This window comes from Montipora foliosa, chromosome 12 (assembly GCF_036669935.1).
Source record: "Montipora foliosa isolate CH-2021 chromosome 12, ASM3666993v2, whole genome shotgun sequence".
Taxonomy (NCBI): Eukaryota; Metazoa; Cnidaria; class Anthozoa; order Scleractinia; family Acroporidae; genus Montipora; species Montipora foliosa.
This window is the reverse complement of record NC_090880.1, coordinates 6,719,249-6,735,011: the sequence shown is the minus strand read 5'-3', so window position 1 is coordinate 6,735,011 and position 15,763 is coordinate 6,719,249. Positions and strand designations below refer to the sequence as shown.

Here is a 15,763-nt window from a genome sequence, read left to right as displayed (position 1 = left end):
CCTGGGAGTGTGAACAATGCATCCAAAACGCTCTTCAGGAGGTGGTGGTTCGTCCAGGTCCGGATTTGGATCTGGCACGCGCGGCCGCTCAATTTGAACGCGAGGACGGTGTTGGATCTTGTGCGGCTGCTGAGTACTTTGCAGGCACATCCTGTCTCGAGAACAGGTCCTTCGGGGAGCTCCTCGAGTTTTAAACTCTTAAGTTGGGGGTGTACGTGCGGGGCACGGAACTGATTTTAAGGAGACTCTACTCGGATGTAACCGCTGGGATGATTGTCTTCTGGATCCTATCATCGACCGGCCACATCCAAATCAGCCTTTACAATAATAATAATAATAATAATAATAATAATAATAATAATAATAATAATAATAATAATAATAATAATAATAATAATAATAATAATAAACTAGGGTGCGTGTGCGGGACACCGTCTTCTTCTTGGCGCGACGGGTGGAACATTCTTATAGTTACATTTTTTGGCTCTTTTCTTTTTCTTCTACATACTCGTTTGTTAATTGTTCTAGTCATTAACCCTGTTGGATTTTATTTCTTTTTCCTCTGGTTTTTTCTTCTGACCGTGAGGGGACTAGGACTCTGTAACGCCACAACTTAATTTCCTGGCCCGGGTTGCTCGAAGCATGATTAGCGCTAACCAGCGTTAAATACCATGGTAACCTATAGGTTTTGATACCTCTTAACCAACGGTTAGCACTAACCAGGCTTTGAGGAACCGGCCCCTGACCGCTATATTTTTTCCCAACATGGTACGCAGCAACCCAACCCGTTTCCTGAGGGCTCGCAGAAAGGGAGGTATCACGTGTCTATGACGTCATCGCTTGAATTTTCCTCCAAACGTACGTTTGACTTTCCCGCCGAAATCTTAAATTTCCGGCAAAAAATTGAATTTACCAATCAGAAGGTTCCAATTCCAACCGTCAAAAGCAGGTCCAACGAGCTGCCACCAGTACTACAATTTCATTGTGAAGGATATTTTAACATTAAAAATCATTGAAATACGGTGAATTTTATAGGCAATCGGCTAAACTTCCTTCGGACAAAGTGTAGGCTACCCGTAGCCTTCTCTAATATGAAAATCAAGAACTATGATTTGCTGCGTGAGGTCTGGCGGGTGACTGCATGTATCGGTTCCACTCAAAACAAAACCACCTCTTATATCATCTTTATGTATTAGGTAACGTTACCAACCCCGGTCTATGTGGATCATCCTGTGATCACTATGGAAACCAAAATAACTGAAAGATAAACGTTACTCCGCATTTTCTGTATATTCCGCTAATGAAGTTTTGTTCAGCGACTCAGTTTTACGAGAATTGGTGGCTTGGGACGCCCCAATCCTCTCGCGGCCACACAAGAGCCTGTTCGCGGGCTCTTCAGCCTGCAAATCTGAATATTTATAGCTGACTTTTGTTTCAATTGTAGACTACTAGCGGTCCTTTATTGCCATTATTGCATCAAAAGTAATGCAAAACTTTTTTCGCATGGAATGCGGTTTCAGGTGGCTCAAACCGGTTTCCACACTTGAAAGAAACGTTCTCATATAGAAGGATTGACACTACAACATTAATTCTTATCACTTAACAGCAATGTTATGGTACCATGTCAAACACGATTTGTTGCTGAAATAGATTTGGTCATTTTTGTGACGTAAAACGTTACCATGGCAACAGGAAAGCCCTGCAAAAACACCCCATATTTTGGCTTTAGCTTCTCATATCTCAAAAACGAACTCGGTGACCCCCATTTTTTATTTCTGAAATGTAATCGACACGCCAGAATGAAACTTTCTGCAAAGTTTAAAATTCTGTGGAGCAGATTCAGAGCCACCTTAAATAATTGAAAATTTAAGATAGCTCTGAATCTACTCCACAGAATTCTTTTAAACTTTGCAGAGAGTCTTATCTTGGCCTGATGATTACTTTTGTGCGATAAAAAATTGGGGTCACCGAGTTCGTTTTTTTAGATATGAGCAACTAAAGCTAAAATATAGGGTGTTTTTGCAAGGCTTTCTTATTACCACGGTAACTTGTTAAGCAATAATTGATGTTTTACATGGTACCATAACATTGCTGTTACGTGATAAAGTATTGTAGTGTCAATCCTTCTAATAACAAGTGTTGAAACTGTTTTGAGCCACCTTAAATTCAACCTTACATATACAACTAAATATTTTTTGGCCTAGTACTAATAATTTTGTTCCATATTAGACTTGCTATTCACTTTCACGATCCAGTAATGTCAAAACAAACAAGCTAATGTCAAATGCTACATCACGATTAATACCGGTACTGTTCTGTGAACAATTAATATGGCTCTAATAAAATTACAGTTTCTTTAACCTCTTTATTATTCAAACTACAATCATATTCAAGGAAAGGTTAGAATAGTTTAATAACACTCAAGACATCCACTGTTAAAAGAATATTAAAAGCTCTCAAATTAAACTGCAGGTCTTCGTAAGTCGTTTTGCTTTAAATTGCAGTGTTTTTAAGGGCATATTAAAAAAAAAGAGGAATAAAAACAGATGTGCCTTTAATATGCCTCAGTGAAATTCCCAGTGTACAAGCACAACTCATTTGGTTGGTTAGTTAACTACATCTATGGATCCAGGTGCACGCTGTGTACAGTTGCCTTAAACAGGCGGCAAAAACTACTATGCCAAGGGTTGATGTTGCATCATTGGTTTCTCATCCTTTGTTACATCAGGAACTTAAATTAGATCACCAACTAAAAATAAAATGGGAGATTCATAAATATTCTGAGTTAGTGACATAACATGAATTATTAACTTTTAAGTGAAGCTATTATTCTCGCAGTTATGAACGCAATTTTTGCAATTGAGTAAAGAAGCTTGAAAAATTCAGGACTTCAACAGGGTTTGAACCCGTGACCTCGCGATACCGGTGTGACGCTCTAACCAACTGAGCTATGAAGCCACTGACATTGGGAGCTGGTCATTTGTGGATTCTAATGTTCCCGTGAGGAATGTTCCTCACGGGAACATTGCGTTCATAACTGTGAGGATCATAGCGTCACTTGATTTCATATCAGCAGTTCATATATGATCCATTTCATACATGTATATCGTTTCATCAATGAATTATTTTGATCACAAAACAAACCAAAAGTTCAAACAGTGTTAATATTCCACCAGAATCCCATTTTCAAATAAGCAATGGCCAGATCACCTCCAGTGCAAGTAAGAACCAGAGCAGAATGAAGAGACATTATGACATATAAAGTTAACTGTGGCCCATCCAATGAAGTGGAATATAGTGTAGAGCGGAGCATTTTATGTACAAGGTAATACAAGCCACATCAAGTCTCCAAGCAGGACCTTCTATTGCAACCATTTTATACACACCACTACAACATCAGCACAATCAGTTTAAGGATAGCAGAGTTAGATCTGGCAACCAGTTTGCAGATCAATAATTATTAAAGGTCGTAACCTACCATTCATGGGCATTTCATCTATCTGTGTACTGTAATACTGTTCAATGTCGCGCAGGATTCTAATGTCATCTGACTTCACAAAGTTGATTGCTACACCTTTGCGACCAAAGCGACCTGATCTACCAATCCTGAAACAAAGAACGTAAGAGTTGGAATCATTCATGCCAACCCAGGAAATGTCTGCAATGGGAAACGTGAAACAGTGCAAGTCTGTGCAAGCAATTACAACAAATTAAAAGATGGATAGAAAGATATCCTTGTGACACTGAGAAAAAAAGAGGCTCACACTGAAATACATGTACCTTAATAAACAATGAAAACAAGATACAGTGTAGTCTAAAGCATGGGAAGCTGTTATGATAGTTCTCTATTTTTGATTGGCATTAATTTTTACTAGTGATCAGCCTCATCCAATAACGAGGATAGTGACAAGAGCAAAATGTTGAAATTCTGTTCTCAAAAATTCAATGGAAAATGAAATCAACTGGATACACACAAACCTGTGAATGTACAATTCACGGTTGTTTGGCAGGTCATAGTTAATAACCAGTGAGACTTGCTGTACATCAATACCCCTTGCCCACACATCTGTGGAAATCAGCACACGACTAGAAAGTAATATCAGAATTTTGCACAGGATTAGCAAAAGATAAGTCTGTTTGAGATTTTGCAAAAAACTTACTCTTCGTAGCACAAACAAGACTACATGTACCTCTCTCCAGATCTGAACTCTTTCATAATGGCATCTCTTTCCTTCTGAGGCATGTCACCATGCATGGCTGACACCGTAAAGTTAGCTTCCCTCATTTTCTCTACAAGCCAGTCCACCTAACAAAACAAAAACCACCATGACACATGAACCTTCTGCTTCTTACAACTGTAAGGGGTGCTCCACTGACAAGTAACAATGGTCCACGGTTAGACAGAATAAAATCACTTGGCATTAGCCTGAGTAAAATCATTGGGTGTAAATGTTAAAGTTGTGAAGTTTGAGAACACATGGCTTCCATAAATTGATTGTGTTAACTAGAGATATTATTACCAGATAGCAACACATTGACCCTAGATTATGGTGTACATGCAAAAATTTGGGATAGGATCAAAACTTGTTGAAATGAAACAGTAGAAATGAATGTTAGTTTATTGCAAGTTAATATAATTTTTCCCTTTGTAACACAATCTTTCAAAACAACGAAAGGAGCTACATGTACCGTATTTACCCATGTATAAGTCTACCTTTTATGGCCTCAAAAGAAGCTCCAAAAATTACCATCGCCTTATACACAGGTCAAACATTTTGAGCCAAGTTCCAGCTTTCTTTAACATAATAGTGTTGTCTTGGGCATAACAAATGCAGTGGACAAAAGACTTCAAAATGAATGACAAAAGACTTCAATTAATGTAAGCAATTCCAGTTGAAATGAAACAGGATTTGTCCAACTCTAAATGTTGAAGATACTAACTAGCACAAATATGAAATAGACACTGGACATTTTCGTTTACCAAAGGTGGAAAGCTCAAGAAGGCATTTCTGTTTCTTCAAATAAAGCACGACCGTTCAACTGCTTAGTAACCTGCCACAATAACTCATGTTTGCATGCAAGCACCATCACTTGCGTTGCCTGCAAATGCTGGTTGGTAATGATTGCTTTTTTTTCTTTATACAAACCTGGCTGATTTAAATGCTTTTGCAAACTTTGTAGTGTTTGGTTTATGAGTCTTGTTTTGTTTGTCATGTGAGATATTATTAATCAAGGACCAATTAAACCTTGCCATTTCGCATTGTTTTTGAAGTCATTTCAAAGATTGACTCCTGCTTCTGTGATGTTGTGCTTATCCTCTAAAGCCCTTTTTCCTTGCACAACAAAACAGGTTAGTTTGAGGGTTACATGTTCGATTTTCTGAGAACTTTTTCGAAACTCAGGGACAAAATGACAGCACGTGCAACAACGGCTGAACCACAAAACTATTAAACGCTTGAAGCCCTGATTTGTTTGTGTATCAACAGTTCCAGAAATTGAAGAATACAAGATTACATGTAGTATAGGAGACCATTTAACAAAGAAATTAAGAAATATATTTTTTTGCCATTAAAAATGGGGGGTCGACTTCTACACGGGATCGACTTACGCGGGTAAATACGGTAACATTGTAGTGTAACTTCTAAGCTCAGAAGTATTAGCTGTGGAGCCAAGTATGTAGATGTTCAAGTCTGAATATCAAGAAGTTTAAATAAAAGGTCCTCCTAACACTATGATCTTCATTTAAATGAGTAAACAATTTTTGATTGTGTTAGTGAATGATCCAGTAATAGTTAAAATAGCTTGATGTACAGATATGTCAATAGCAATGAAACAAACCTTTCTCTTTGTGTTGCAGAAAATGACCGCCTGTGTGATGGTGAGTGTGTCATACAAATCACAAAGAGTGTCAAACTTCCATTCCTCACGCTCAACTGCCACAAAGAACTGCTTAATGCCCTCCAATGTCAATTCATCACTGTAACAAACACGAGGAAGATACCAGTTTAGTACACAATAATTATGTTGTAGTCAAAAGTTAAGCTTGAATTAGAGAAGCTGTTTTCTACAGTTATTGATGTAAAATACTATCTGCACAGCTGCCCTGCTTTTGAAAGAACTTACAGTAACAAAACTTGCAAAGTACAGAAGTAAGCTAATTCTTTTATGAGTGGACCAGGGGTTTCAATAACTTTTGAAGTAAAAGCCTGGGTTAGACAATGTAGGGGGCGGTCACTCTTGTCTTGAGGCAGAGTAGACGGTGGTGAGAGGCAAATTTCAGACTAACAGTCAGTGGTAAACCACCGGTGAATGGCTTCTAATGAAACCCCTGGTGGACATTCTGTCAGTGTATAGAGCTGATTTGTAAATACATGTATTTCAATAGCTACACGTGCATGCACATACATGTAATGCTGTGTCAAACTACAGTTGTATATTTGTCATAAGTACATAATATGTGCAATATTTATAATTTACAATGGCTTGCTGAAATCTTACAAATGCCAATTACATTGCATTTACATCTTTTGCAATCTTAATTCTGCATTATTTTGTGTAAGCTGAATAAACAGAAGATGCAGAATGCAGATTACATGTACATGCAGACCCAAATTGTGATACAGTAACGCTGTTACTTTCATGAACTGATAAGAGAGGGGAGACTGTACCGTTTCACCAGAATCCTGATCGGGTCTGTCATAAACTTCTCTGTCATTTCCAAGATGTCATGTGGAAGTGTTGCACTTAACAGAACAACCTAAACAAAATTAAAATAAAAAATTGAGGTGGGCTCACATTCCTTTTTTGTTAAACCACTGGCAACAAAATACAGCGCAATGACTTTGTGACTAAATTTTCGTATCCTGACGCAAAATTGAACCTGATTTTTTTTTATTTCGAGCCCTGACAGTACTAATTTTTCTTGCATTTTAGTAATAAAATGTACAGGTATGTGCTTACCTGGGTTGCAGGAGGAAGATATCTGTAAACATCATAAATTTGTTCCTTGAAACCTAAAAAAAAGTTAAAGTTTTTAAGACTCAATATTTTAAATGCACTGCTAGGTCTCTTGCAAATTCCTTCAATACCTTTGTTCAACATTTCATCTGCCTCATCCAGTACCAGCAACTTGATTGAACGAGTTCTCAAGTTACGCCTTCTGATCATGTCTACAAGTTTAACAAAATAAAAACTACATGTTTACAAGTGCTTGCCACACTGATAAGGTCAACAGCACATCAATGGCCAAAGGCAAAACTTGTATCATATGCACACCTGGACAAGTGACTCTTTAAGCATAGATATAATTATGCCGTAAAGAAGCATGAGGGATGCTTATTGCCAAACTGTCCAGTTATTGTACATACAGTATCTTTAATTAAACTAAACAAATTGAAAGAATAAATTATTGTTTCAAATGTTGCAACTTTAGACATACTTCAATTGAAGAGGTGTTGATACTAATAATGACGTTTAGTACAATTAATGACTTGGTACCAATTTCACTTTCAAAAAGCCTTTTAATTCCACAAAACACATTTGAAACACCTCCTCAAAATCTAGCCGAGGCTTAACATGCAATATCAAATAATGTCCTATTCATAATTATTATCTGTGAGTCACGCAACATTGTCACGCTCAATCCAACTAAGCTTTTTCAACAAAAGGGAACACCAATAATAAAACTCACCAAAAACTCTGCCAGGAGTACCAGACACAACATGCTGGCCATAATCCAGTTTTCTTATGTCCTCACCAATATTTGTTCCTCCAATACAGGAATGGCATTGAATGCTCATGTAATCACCAAGAGCAAGGATAACCTACACAAATTCAAATCTGTCATCAGAATGACAATATAATTTTGCTCGCAACAATTATTCCTTTTAACGGACAACGCTTGGTGTAGTTGGATGTCGATGGAGTTTTATTCTTGTTGTTATTCTTGCCTGGTTGTGTGTGCTCTCTGCTTTTGCATAATGTGCTAACCTACTTACATATGCGTATGCGAAATGTAATATACAATAGGTGCTAATTTGGTGCCGCTATGTTACATCCCCTTCTCTTAAAACTATATTAATTAAATGGAAAACAAACAAACACAAAATCTTCATTCGGGCCAACGTCTAGTAACAATATATATATATGTATGTATAGGGATTTTCTGTCTGGTGTTTATGTATCATACTAATATCAACTACTAAAGCAAGCATCAGAGATTAAGTCTTTCCGGTGCCCGGATTTCACTCCCGCGCGGGATTTTCTTGGTCCTTTCTCGGCTTCCCCTGTTACAGTAGAACATCGTGGATTGGGGCTTGAGGGCTGTATAGTCAAATTGCCACTTGATGGGTCATTTGCTGAATTGCCTGCCGCAGTGGATTCTCGTAGAATGGCGCTTGAATATTGTGCAGTCATGCTTCTTTGGGACACGCAATCCGAAGAGTTGTTTGCTGAGTTGTTGGAAGCATTATTCGGTCTAAGATGGATTCTATTTCTTCGCAATTGGGCACCAGTTCCAGTTTCTATGAGATATGAGCGGGGTGTTTCTCCCTGATCTATGACCCTAGCAGGATTCCATGTCTTTGTCACAGGGTCTTGTACATAGATAGCTTGGTCCCTGTGTAATTCAGGGAGCTCCTTGGTATTCCTGTTGTAATAGTGGCATTGGTTGTCTTGTCTCGCTTTGAGCCAATTTCTAACTTCCTCTTGGTTCTTTGATGGCTGGATCTTACCAGGAAGTGTGGATTTAAATACTTGGCCATTCAGTAATTCAGCTGGTGACGGTATATTGGAACTCAGGGGCGTTGTTCGTAGAGCCAGCAGGGCTAGATCTATGTCTTCTTTAGTCTCTCTGCACTTCAGGATCGTCTTCTTAACCGTTTGGACTTGGCGTTCAACGAACCCATGGCCACGTGGGTAATGTGGAGATGACGTCACAATTTCAAACCCGTACTGGCTTGCCAGTTGATGGAACTCGCCGGATGTAAACTGAGTGCCGTTGTCGCATTGAAGAGATTCTGGGATTCCATTTTCTGCGAATAGCATTTTCATTTCATTAACAACGGCCCCGGATGTGAGGTTTTGAAGTTTCTTGACAAATGGGAACTTGGAATAATAGTCAACAACTATGAGGAACCACGACTGTTGAACGTAGAAAAGGTCTGCGCTCAGTGTTTTCCACGGTCTTGAAGGGATCTCTGTTGGTATCATTGGCTCCTTTTGCTGGGAATTGTGGTACTTCTGGCAAACACAACATGAGTTTACAAGGTTTTCAATTTCTCTGCATATGCCTGGCCAGTAAACACAGGATTTGGCTTGTAGTTTGCATTTTTCCATACCAAAGTGCCCTCCATGGATTTGCTGCAAGATGTTGCCTCTCAAGGATTCCGGTACTATAACACGGCTTCCAAGAAGTATCAGCCCATCTTCTACTGATATATCATCTTGTAGGGGCCAGTATGGTTTTAGCGCCGAGACGATTTTCTTCCCACTGTCAGGCCAACCTTGCATAACTTTGTGGGCTAGAAGCTGCAGGGTTTCATCTTTCGCAGTTTCCTTTTTGAACTCTTCCATTTTGGCTGGGGTGATTCTGATTAGATGGTGAACTTTCACATTCATGTCCGACACTTCAAATTCATCCAACGGCGAAAGGCGTGACAGGGCGTCAGCTGTAACCATTTCTCTTCCTGGAAGATGTTTAATGACGCAGTCGTAAGGTTGTAAATGCAACAGCATTCTTTGAAGGCGTGGAGGTGCTTGTTCTTTTTATCGATCTGTTCCAGGGGACGATGGTCTGTTTTAACCACGAACGATCTTCCATAGAAATATGAATGGAATTTTTCGCAGCCGTATACCACTGCCAATAGTTCCCGTTCGATGTTAGCATATCTGGTCTCCGCAGGGGTAAGTGCTTTCGATGCAAAGGCTATTGGCTTGTCATTTTGGAAGAGAGCTGCGCCCAAGCCCTTAATTGATGCATCAACATGGAGGACAACTGGTTCACTTCTGTCATAGTAGGCCAAGGTCGTTGTGGTACATATCAATGCCTTCACCTTCTCAAAGGCTTTCGAATGTGATGAATTCCATGTGAAATCAACGTTCTCCTTTAAGAGGTTTCTTAAGGGGGCAGTGTGGTCAGCTAGATTGGGGATGAATGAGCTCATGTAGGTTGCCATCCCCAAAAAGGTGTGAAGCTCCTTCTTGTCTTTAGGCGGTTCTAAACTTTCTATGGCTCTGACTTTATCTGGGCTGGGTTTGACACCATCTGGTGTGTAGAGCATACCAAAGAAATTGCACTCCTTTGTTTTGATAACGCACTTCTCATCATTGAGCTTGATGCCGGCCTGTCTGGTACGTTCCATGGTTTCATGTAGGTGTAAGTCATGCTCTTTGTCGTTCTTTCCATAGACTGTGACGTCATCTGCAATACCAATGGCTCCCAGGCAATAACGGTACGTCTCATCAATCTTGAACTGGAAGATATCTTGACTCATTCGTAGGCCAAATGGCATTCTGAGGAAACAATACCGACCAAATGGTGTATTGAAGGTTGTCAGGTACGAGGACTCGTCATCTAGTTTGACATTCCAATAGCCATTGCGAGCGTCGAGCTTACTAAAAAGCTTTGCTCCTGATAATTTGGGTGTGATTTCCTCTAGAGTGGGTATGGGATGATGTTCTCTTTTGATCGCCTTATTCAGGTCTTTGGGATTGAGGCATAAACGAAGTCGTCCATTTTCTTTTTCTCTAATGACCAGGGAGTTAACCCAATCCGTAGGTTGGGTTACTTTCGCAATGATATCTTGACTTTCCATCTCACGTAATTCGGCTTGTAATTTGTCTTTCAACTCTATAGGTACTTTGCGGGGTGCATGGACCACCGGTGATACTTCAGGATCCAGTGTGATGTGGTATGTGTAGTCATCAAAACATCCAACTGTGCCATTAAAACATTCTGGGTACATATCCATCAGCGCTTGTTTACTTGTGATTGATGGCCGCTCTTCCAGTGGTACATGACTTCCAATGTAACTCGAGCTTTTCTTGCAAGTACCCGGATTTTGAGGGGGGGAATTGAAGCTGCTAGTTGGATCAGCCTGGTTTAATTGATTTGTTCTTAGCGTACAGTGGAGGGAGACTAATTTTAGTGCAATTCACGCTTTTAGACCGAGGATAGCTGGCCCTGAAGTATCCGTGACGTAGAAAATGCAGTTAATCTTCTTCTCTTTGTACTTGCACGAAATGTTTATAGTGCCAAGCTGCTTTATTACAGAGCCACCGTATGCTGAGAGGACGGCTTCATTCTTTTCCAGTACTTCTGGTTTGAGGTTTCCTTCGTCATCAAACTTCTCTGCAGCGATTATGCGAAGTAGCCTGATAGGCAAAACATTGCTCTGTGCACCTGTGTCCACCTTGCACTGGAGATTAATTTTCCGCTTCTTTTCAGGCTGGGTTATTTCCAGTGTTGCAAAGACTTCATCGCGTGTGTCGTGTGTCGTCGAATGTTGCGTGTCTTCTATGGTGTTAACCTCGATTGTACTAATTGTGAGAATTTCATCAATGTCTTCATCGCCCCTGTCTTCAATTGTGTGAATAGATTTTTTGAAAACCGGCTTTCTTCCTTGGATAAATTGTTTCCGTTTACTGGATCGGCAGACAGATTGCCAATGATTAGCTTTGCCGCATTTTCGACATAGTGTACCGTAGGCTGGACATTTGTTCCTCGGGTGTTGTTTTCCGCAGTTGTTACAGGATTCCCTTTCTTGTTCCTTATGAATGGCATCTACACTTCTATCCTCTTGATAGCTTTCACTACTTCCTGCCAGTGTCTTCATATGTTTACTTGTCGCCTCGTGGCTTCTTGCAATCTCGATAGCGCCTGCAAGGGTCAATGATTTGTCGCGGCCTATGAGGGACTTCCGGACATCGGGGTTTTTTGACCCCCAAATAAGCTGATCTAGAACTCTGTCTTCGACTTCGGTGCTGTCGCAAAATTGACATTTTGCTGCTAGGTTTTTTAATCTTGAGATAAAATCGTCCACTGGCTCGCTTTGTTCTTGTCGCACTCCTTGTAGTGTGTATCTGTGAATTCGATGGCTCGTCTTCGGCTCCAATTGATTCTCGAACCGTTCGAAAATAATGGCAGGCTTTTTCCTCTCTTCCTCCTTTGTGAATGTCCAACTGTTGTAAATGTCCAGACCTTTTTCACCCGACCAGAGTAAAATATAGCTCACTTTTTCTTCGTCATCTGCGTCTTTGAGAACGCTTGACAACATAAGCTGACATTTTTGTTTGAATCTTGCGAATGCAGTTATCGGATCAGGAGCGTCCCAGTTCATCTGTGGCGACGCAAAAGACGTTGCTGTTGCCATAATTCGCTTCTGCTGGCCTCTTTCAATTTGACTCTAACGATTATTCTTGTAAAATGCTGCCACCATGTAGTCGGATGTCGATGGAGTTTTATTCTTGTTATTCACACACACCGCCTGGTTGTGTGTGCTCTCTGCTTTTGCATAATGTGCTAACCTACTTATATATGCGTATGCGAAATGTAATATACAATAGGTGCTAATTTGGTGCCGCTATGTTACACTTGGATAGATTCTTCCTTCTAAGAGAACACTGTCATTGACAGAATTTGTTAGTATTTGTAATCTGAATACCTTTCACATAACTTTTATTGAGCTGCCATAGTTGAAAAACTCACAAGATGGATATGTTATGCGTTAAGCGTCTCGCTAACAAAAATGTTTGAGGATTAATAATTGTGAATGTGAATGTGAATGTGAATGTGAATGAATTTTATGATGGAGTCGTTATCTACAACATTCTAATGTTCACACAGACATTTTAATGGTCAACTAAGGGAAATCAGTTCGTTTGATAGGCTTTGTATTCTGCGTTGAAAGAACTAAAAAGCCGTTGGAAAGCATGAGGCATTGGAAAATTTGACAACCCATTGTGAATTTTTTGACCACGTGTTGAAGAAAGCGTTGGTGGGAGCGTTGAAAGTGTTGGAAAAGCCGTTGGTGACCTGTTTGGTGACCCGTTGGTAGAGTGTTGGAATTTACCTGAGTGTTCAACAGGAAAAAGTTAGTGTACATTTTCCCGTGAGAAGTCATATATAATGATTTTTTTCCAACAATATACATGTATGGTATAATTGCATGGCAAGAAATCATTTTATACAAATTCAAGTTACCAACAAAGGAACTTAACTTTTACATGTACCTTTTGAATCTGTTGAGCGAGTTCACGTGTTGGTGACAGAATCAGAGCCTGAGTCTCCCTTGTCTGTTGTGAGGATAAAATAAGATGGTCATTAGAAAAGAAAAGCATTTTATGAAATTTTGCTAGTAGCCATTGACCAGAAAGATTTGGATTTTGTTTCATTGAAGGCACTCCAGCATAAAAAAGTCAGCAAAATAGCAGTTTGTTGGGAGACATCAATGATTACAATAAAGTGAAATCAGAATGTCAATATGTTGGATCAAAAGCTAAAAAAAAAAACTGGACTATAAGAATGTATTTCTTGAGCATACTGTAATAACTTTGTTACACTAGCCACTTGGGAAGATGGTGCGCTAATTCTATGCAAATGCTGGGGCCATCATAGAAGTGTTATCCCTTTCACTCCTGTGGGGTTCCCCACTGACGAGTAAAATCGTCTGGCATTAGAGAGAGTAAAATCTATCAGTTTCATTGGCCCTTACAGGAGTGAAAGGGTAGTTTTTGAGTGAACCTAGCTGATGTTAACCCTTTAGCTCCTGTGGGGTTCCCCGTTGACGAGTAAAATCGTCTGGCGTTAGACAGAGTAAAATCTATCGATCTCATTGGCCGTTACAGGAGTGAAAGGGTTAATTTACAAGTCTGCAGAGGTTTCAATAACCTTTGAAGTAGATTCCTGGGCTAATCAATGTAAGTGGCAGTCACTCTTGTCTTTTACAAGGGCTCGAGGGAAAATCACGGCAGAGTAGCCACCAGTGAGGCAGATTTCTGACAAAGTAGACAGTGGTACACTGCCGGTGACCGGCTTCTAATGAAACCCATGACTCTGCTATAGCAAAACCTTTTAAAGAATATCATTCTTGAGATCCACAACTTCTGTTACTATGTATAACTAACCTGAATATCTATGGACTGTAAGACACAGATGGAAAGTGTGGCTGTTTTTCCAGTACCAGACTGTGCCCTGCAGGTTTGCAACACAACAATGAAGTTTATGGATAAACATTTCTGTAAAATTAATGCACTGAAATTCCCTCCCAACTAGCACCCCTCGCAAAACTGTAGAATGCAGGGCCACTTATTTCCACATCATTGAATAACAAAAGCTCCTATCGTTATGTGTCTCGTTCTAAAAAAAGCTCCAAAGTAACTTCCTTGTGCAGGCCCTGTGAGACCCAGAATTCTATAGTTGCTCTGCATCTTTTCACCAACAAAGTGCATTTTAAAATTAATGTCCTAAGTTCTTCAGATGATATGTTTTGGTCAAGCTTCTTAGAGCTGTTTTCAATTGAGTGTCGAAAGTAATTAGCAAATTGCTTTGGTTTATGATTACTTCACTCAGTGGTTGGTTCAAAGGTCTCGCACCACTTTTTCAACCAATCAGAAGTGAAACCAAAACGAATTGTGGCTCGCGTGAGCACATTTTCCCGCATTTGGCGTTGGCTATGTGTAATTACTTCTAGTTTTGATTGGTTTACCGAATTGCCTCCCTCCTTTTTGATTGGCCAAAGTAATTACTTTGGTTTTGGTTTTACGACACTCAATTGAAACTCGCTCTATGTCAAGTCCTGATTAAACCCTACCTAATAATACTCTGAAAAACAGCGCTTGGCCTAATCACAAACCCATTGACTCTTTTAAGCTGCTTTAAGTAACCCAAAAACATCTGAACGCAACACCGAAATTAAGGTCCTTACAGAGACTTGGATGTTAGAGAAAAGGATCATTGACAAAAACCACAGAATAACCCTGCATCATCAACTAAGTGACCAACATCTTGAGAGAAAATCTTAGTTTGGTTAAAAATTGCCATAAAATAACTTTCCAAGATAAAAAAAAAAAAAAAGTAAATAAAAACAACTATTTTATCAATATGTGGAGAATTACATTATTTACATTACATTAGTTTTAGAATAACTTAAGTTGTAAAATAAACTAAGTTGGCTTGACTGAAATACACAACTTCGAATTCAATTGACCATGATTTTAATACGGACACTTACTGTGCAATCACGTCCCTTCCTTTTATTATCGGTTTAATCGCACGTTGTTGAATTGCCGACGGTTTTTCAAAACCTATAAGAAATAAAGTAATATAAGGAAGAACAGTGCAGAGCTGCTCCTTCGTGCCTTTCGTTCAAGCGTCCCATGTGCGTCAGTGCAGTGACAGTCATAACCTTACCGTAGGCGTAAACGCCTCGAAGCAAATCTTCGCGAAGTTTAAGCTGGTCAAACGTTGGCACAACGTCAACTTCCTCTGATGTTTCGAATTCGACCTTAGTTGGATCTTCCTCCTCGTCTGCTACAACCTTTCTTTTACGCGACATGATCGAGATTTCTTACTTTTACGAGAACACAGCACAGGATACAACTTAGACACCGCGCCTCTCCTCACATATCGCAAAGTTCCACGGGAAGATAATTGGAAGAGTGGAGATTGGGGTTGTGTAACATCCCTAAATCAAACAGAGGCAAGAGCGGGAATATCCATTCTTTTAGTATATAAACACACAGGTGATTACACAAAATCGCGCGC

The 15,763-nt window shown here is 39.7% G+C and overlaps 1 protein-coding gene across 1 annotated transcript; it reads right to left on the bottom strand.

Annotated features, from left to right (window-relative positions):
- Positions 1-2,345: 2,345 nt before the first annotated feature.
- LOC137978393 (eukaryotic initiation factor 4A-III) lies at positions 2,346-15,609 on the bottom strand. The gene is made up of 13 exons (XM_068825281.1): positions 15,410-15,609; positions 15,231-15,303; positions 14,125-14,191; positions 13,231-13,293; positions 7,691-7,823; positions 7,089-7,169; positions 6,961-7,013; positions 6,669-6,757; positions 5,839-5,977; positions 4,191-4,306; positions 3,979-4,086; positions 3,479-3,606; positions 2,346-2,749 (listed from the first exon to the last, which is right to left on the bottom strand). The coding sequence occupies exons 1-13, from the start codon at positions 15,552-15,554 to the stop codon at positions 2,733-2,735; spliced, it is 1,212 nt and encodes a 403-aa protein (XP_068681382.1). The 5' UTR covers positions 15,555-15,609; the 3' UTR covers positions 2,346-2,732.
- Positions 15,610-15,763: the final 154 nt, after the last annotated feature.

Bases quoted from the DNA above. Each gene is read 5' to 3' on its own strand.
- LOC137978393 (XM_068825281.1), bottom strand. From the start codon at position 15,554: ATGTCGCGTAAAAGAAAGGTTGTAGCAGACGAGGAGGAAGATCCAACT. The intron at 13,294-14,124 runs GTTAGTTATACA...TCCTCACAACAG, and splicing joins TACAGTCCATAGATATTCAG to ACAAGGGAGACTCAGGCTCT. The intron at 4,087-4,190 runs GTACATGTAGTC...ATTACTTTCTAG, and splicing joins GAGTTCAGATCTGGAGAGAG to TCGTGTGCTGATTTCCACAG.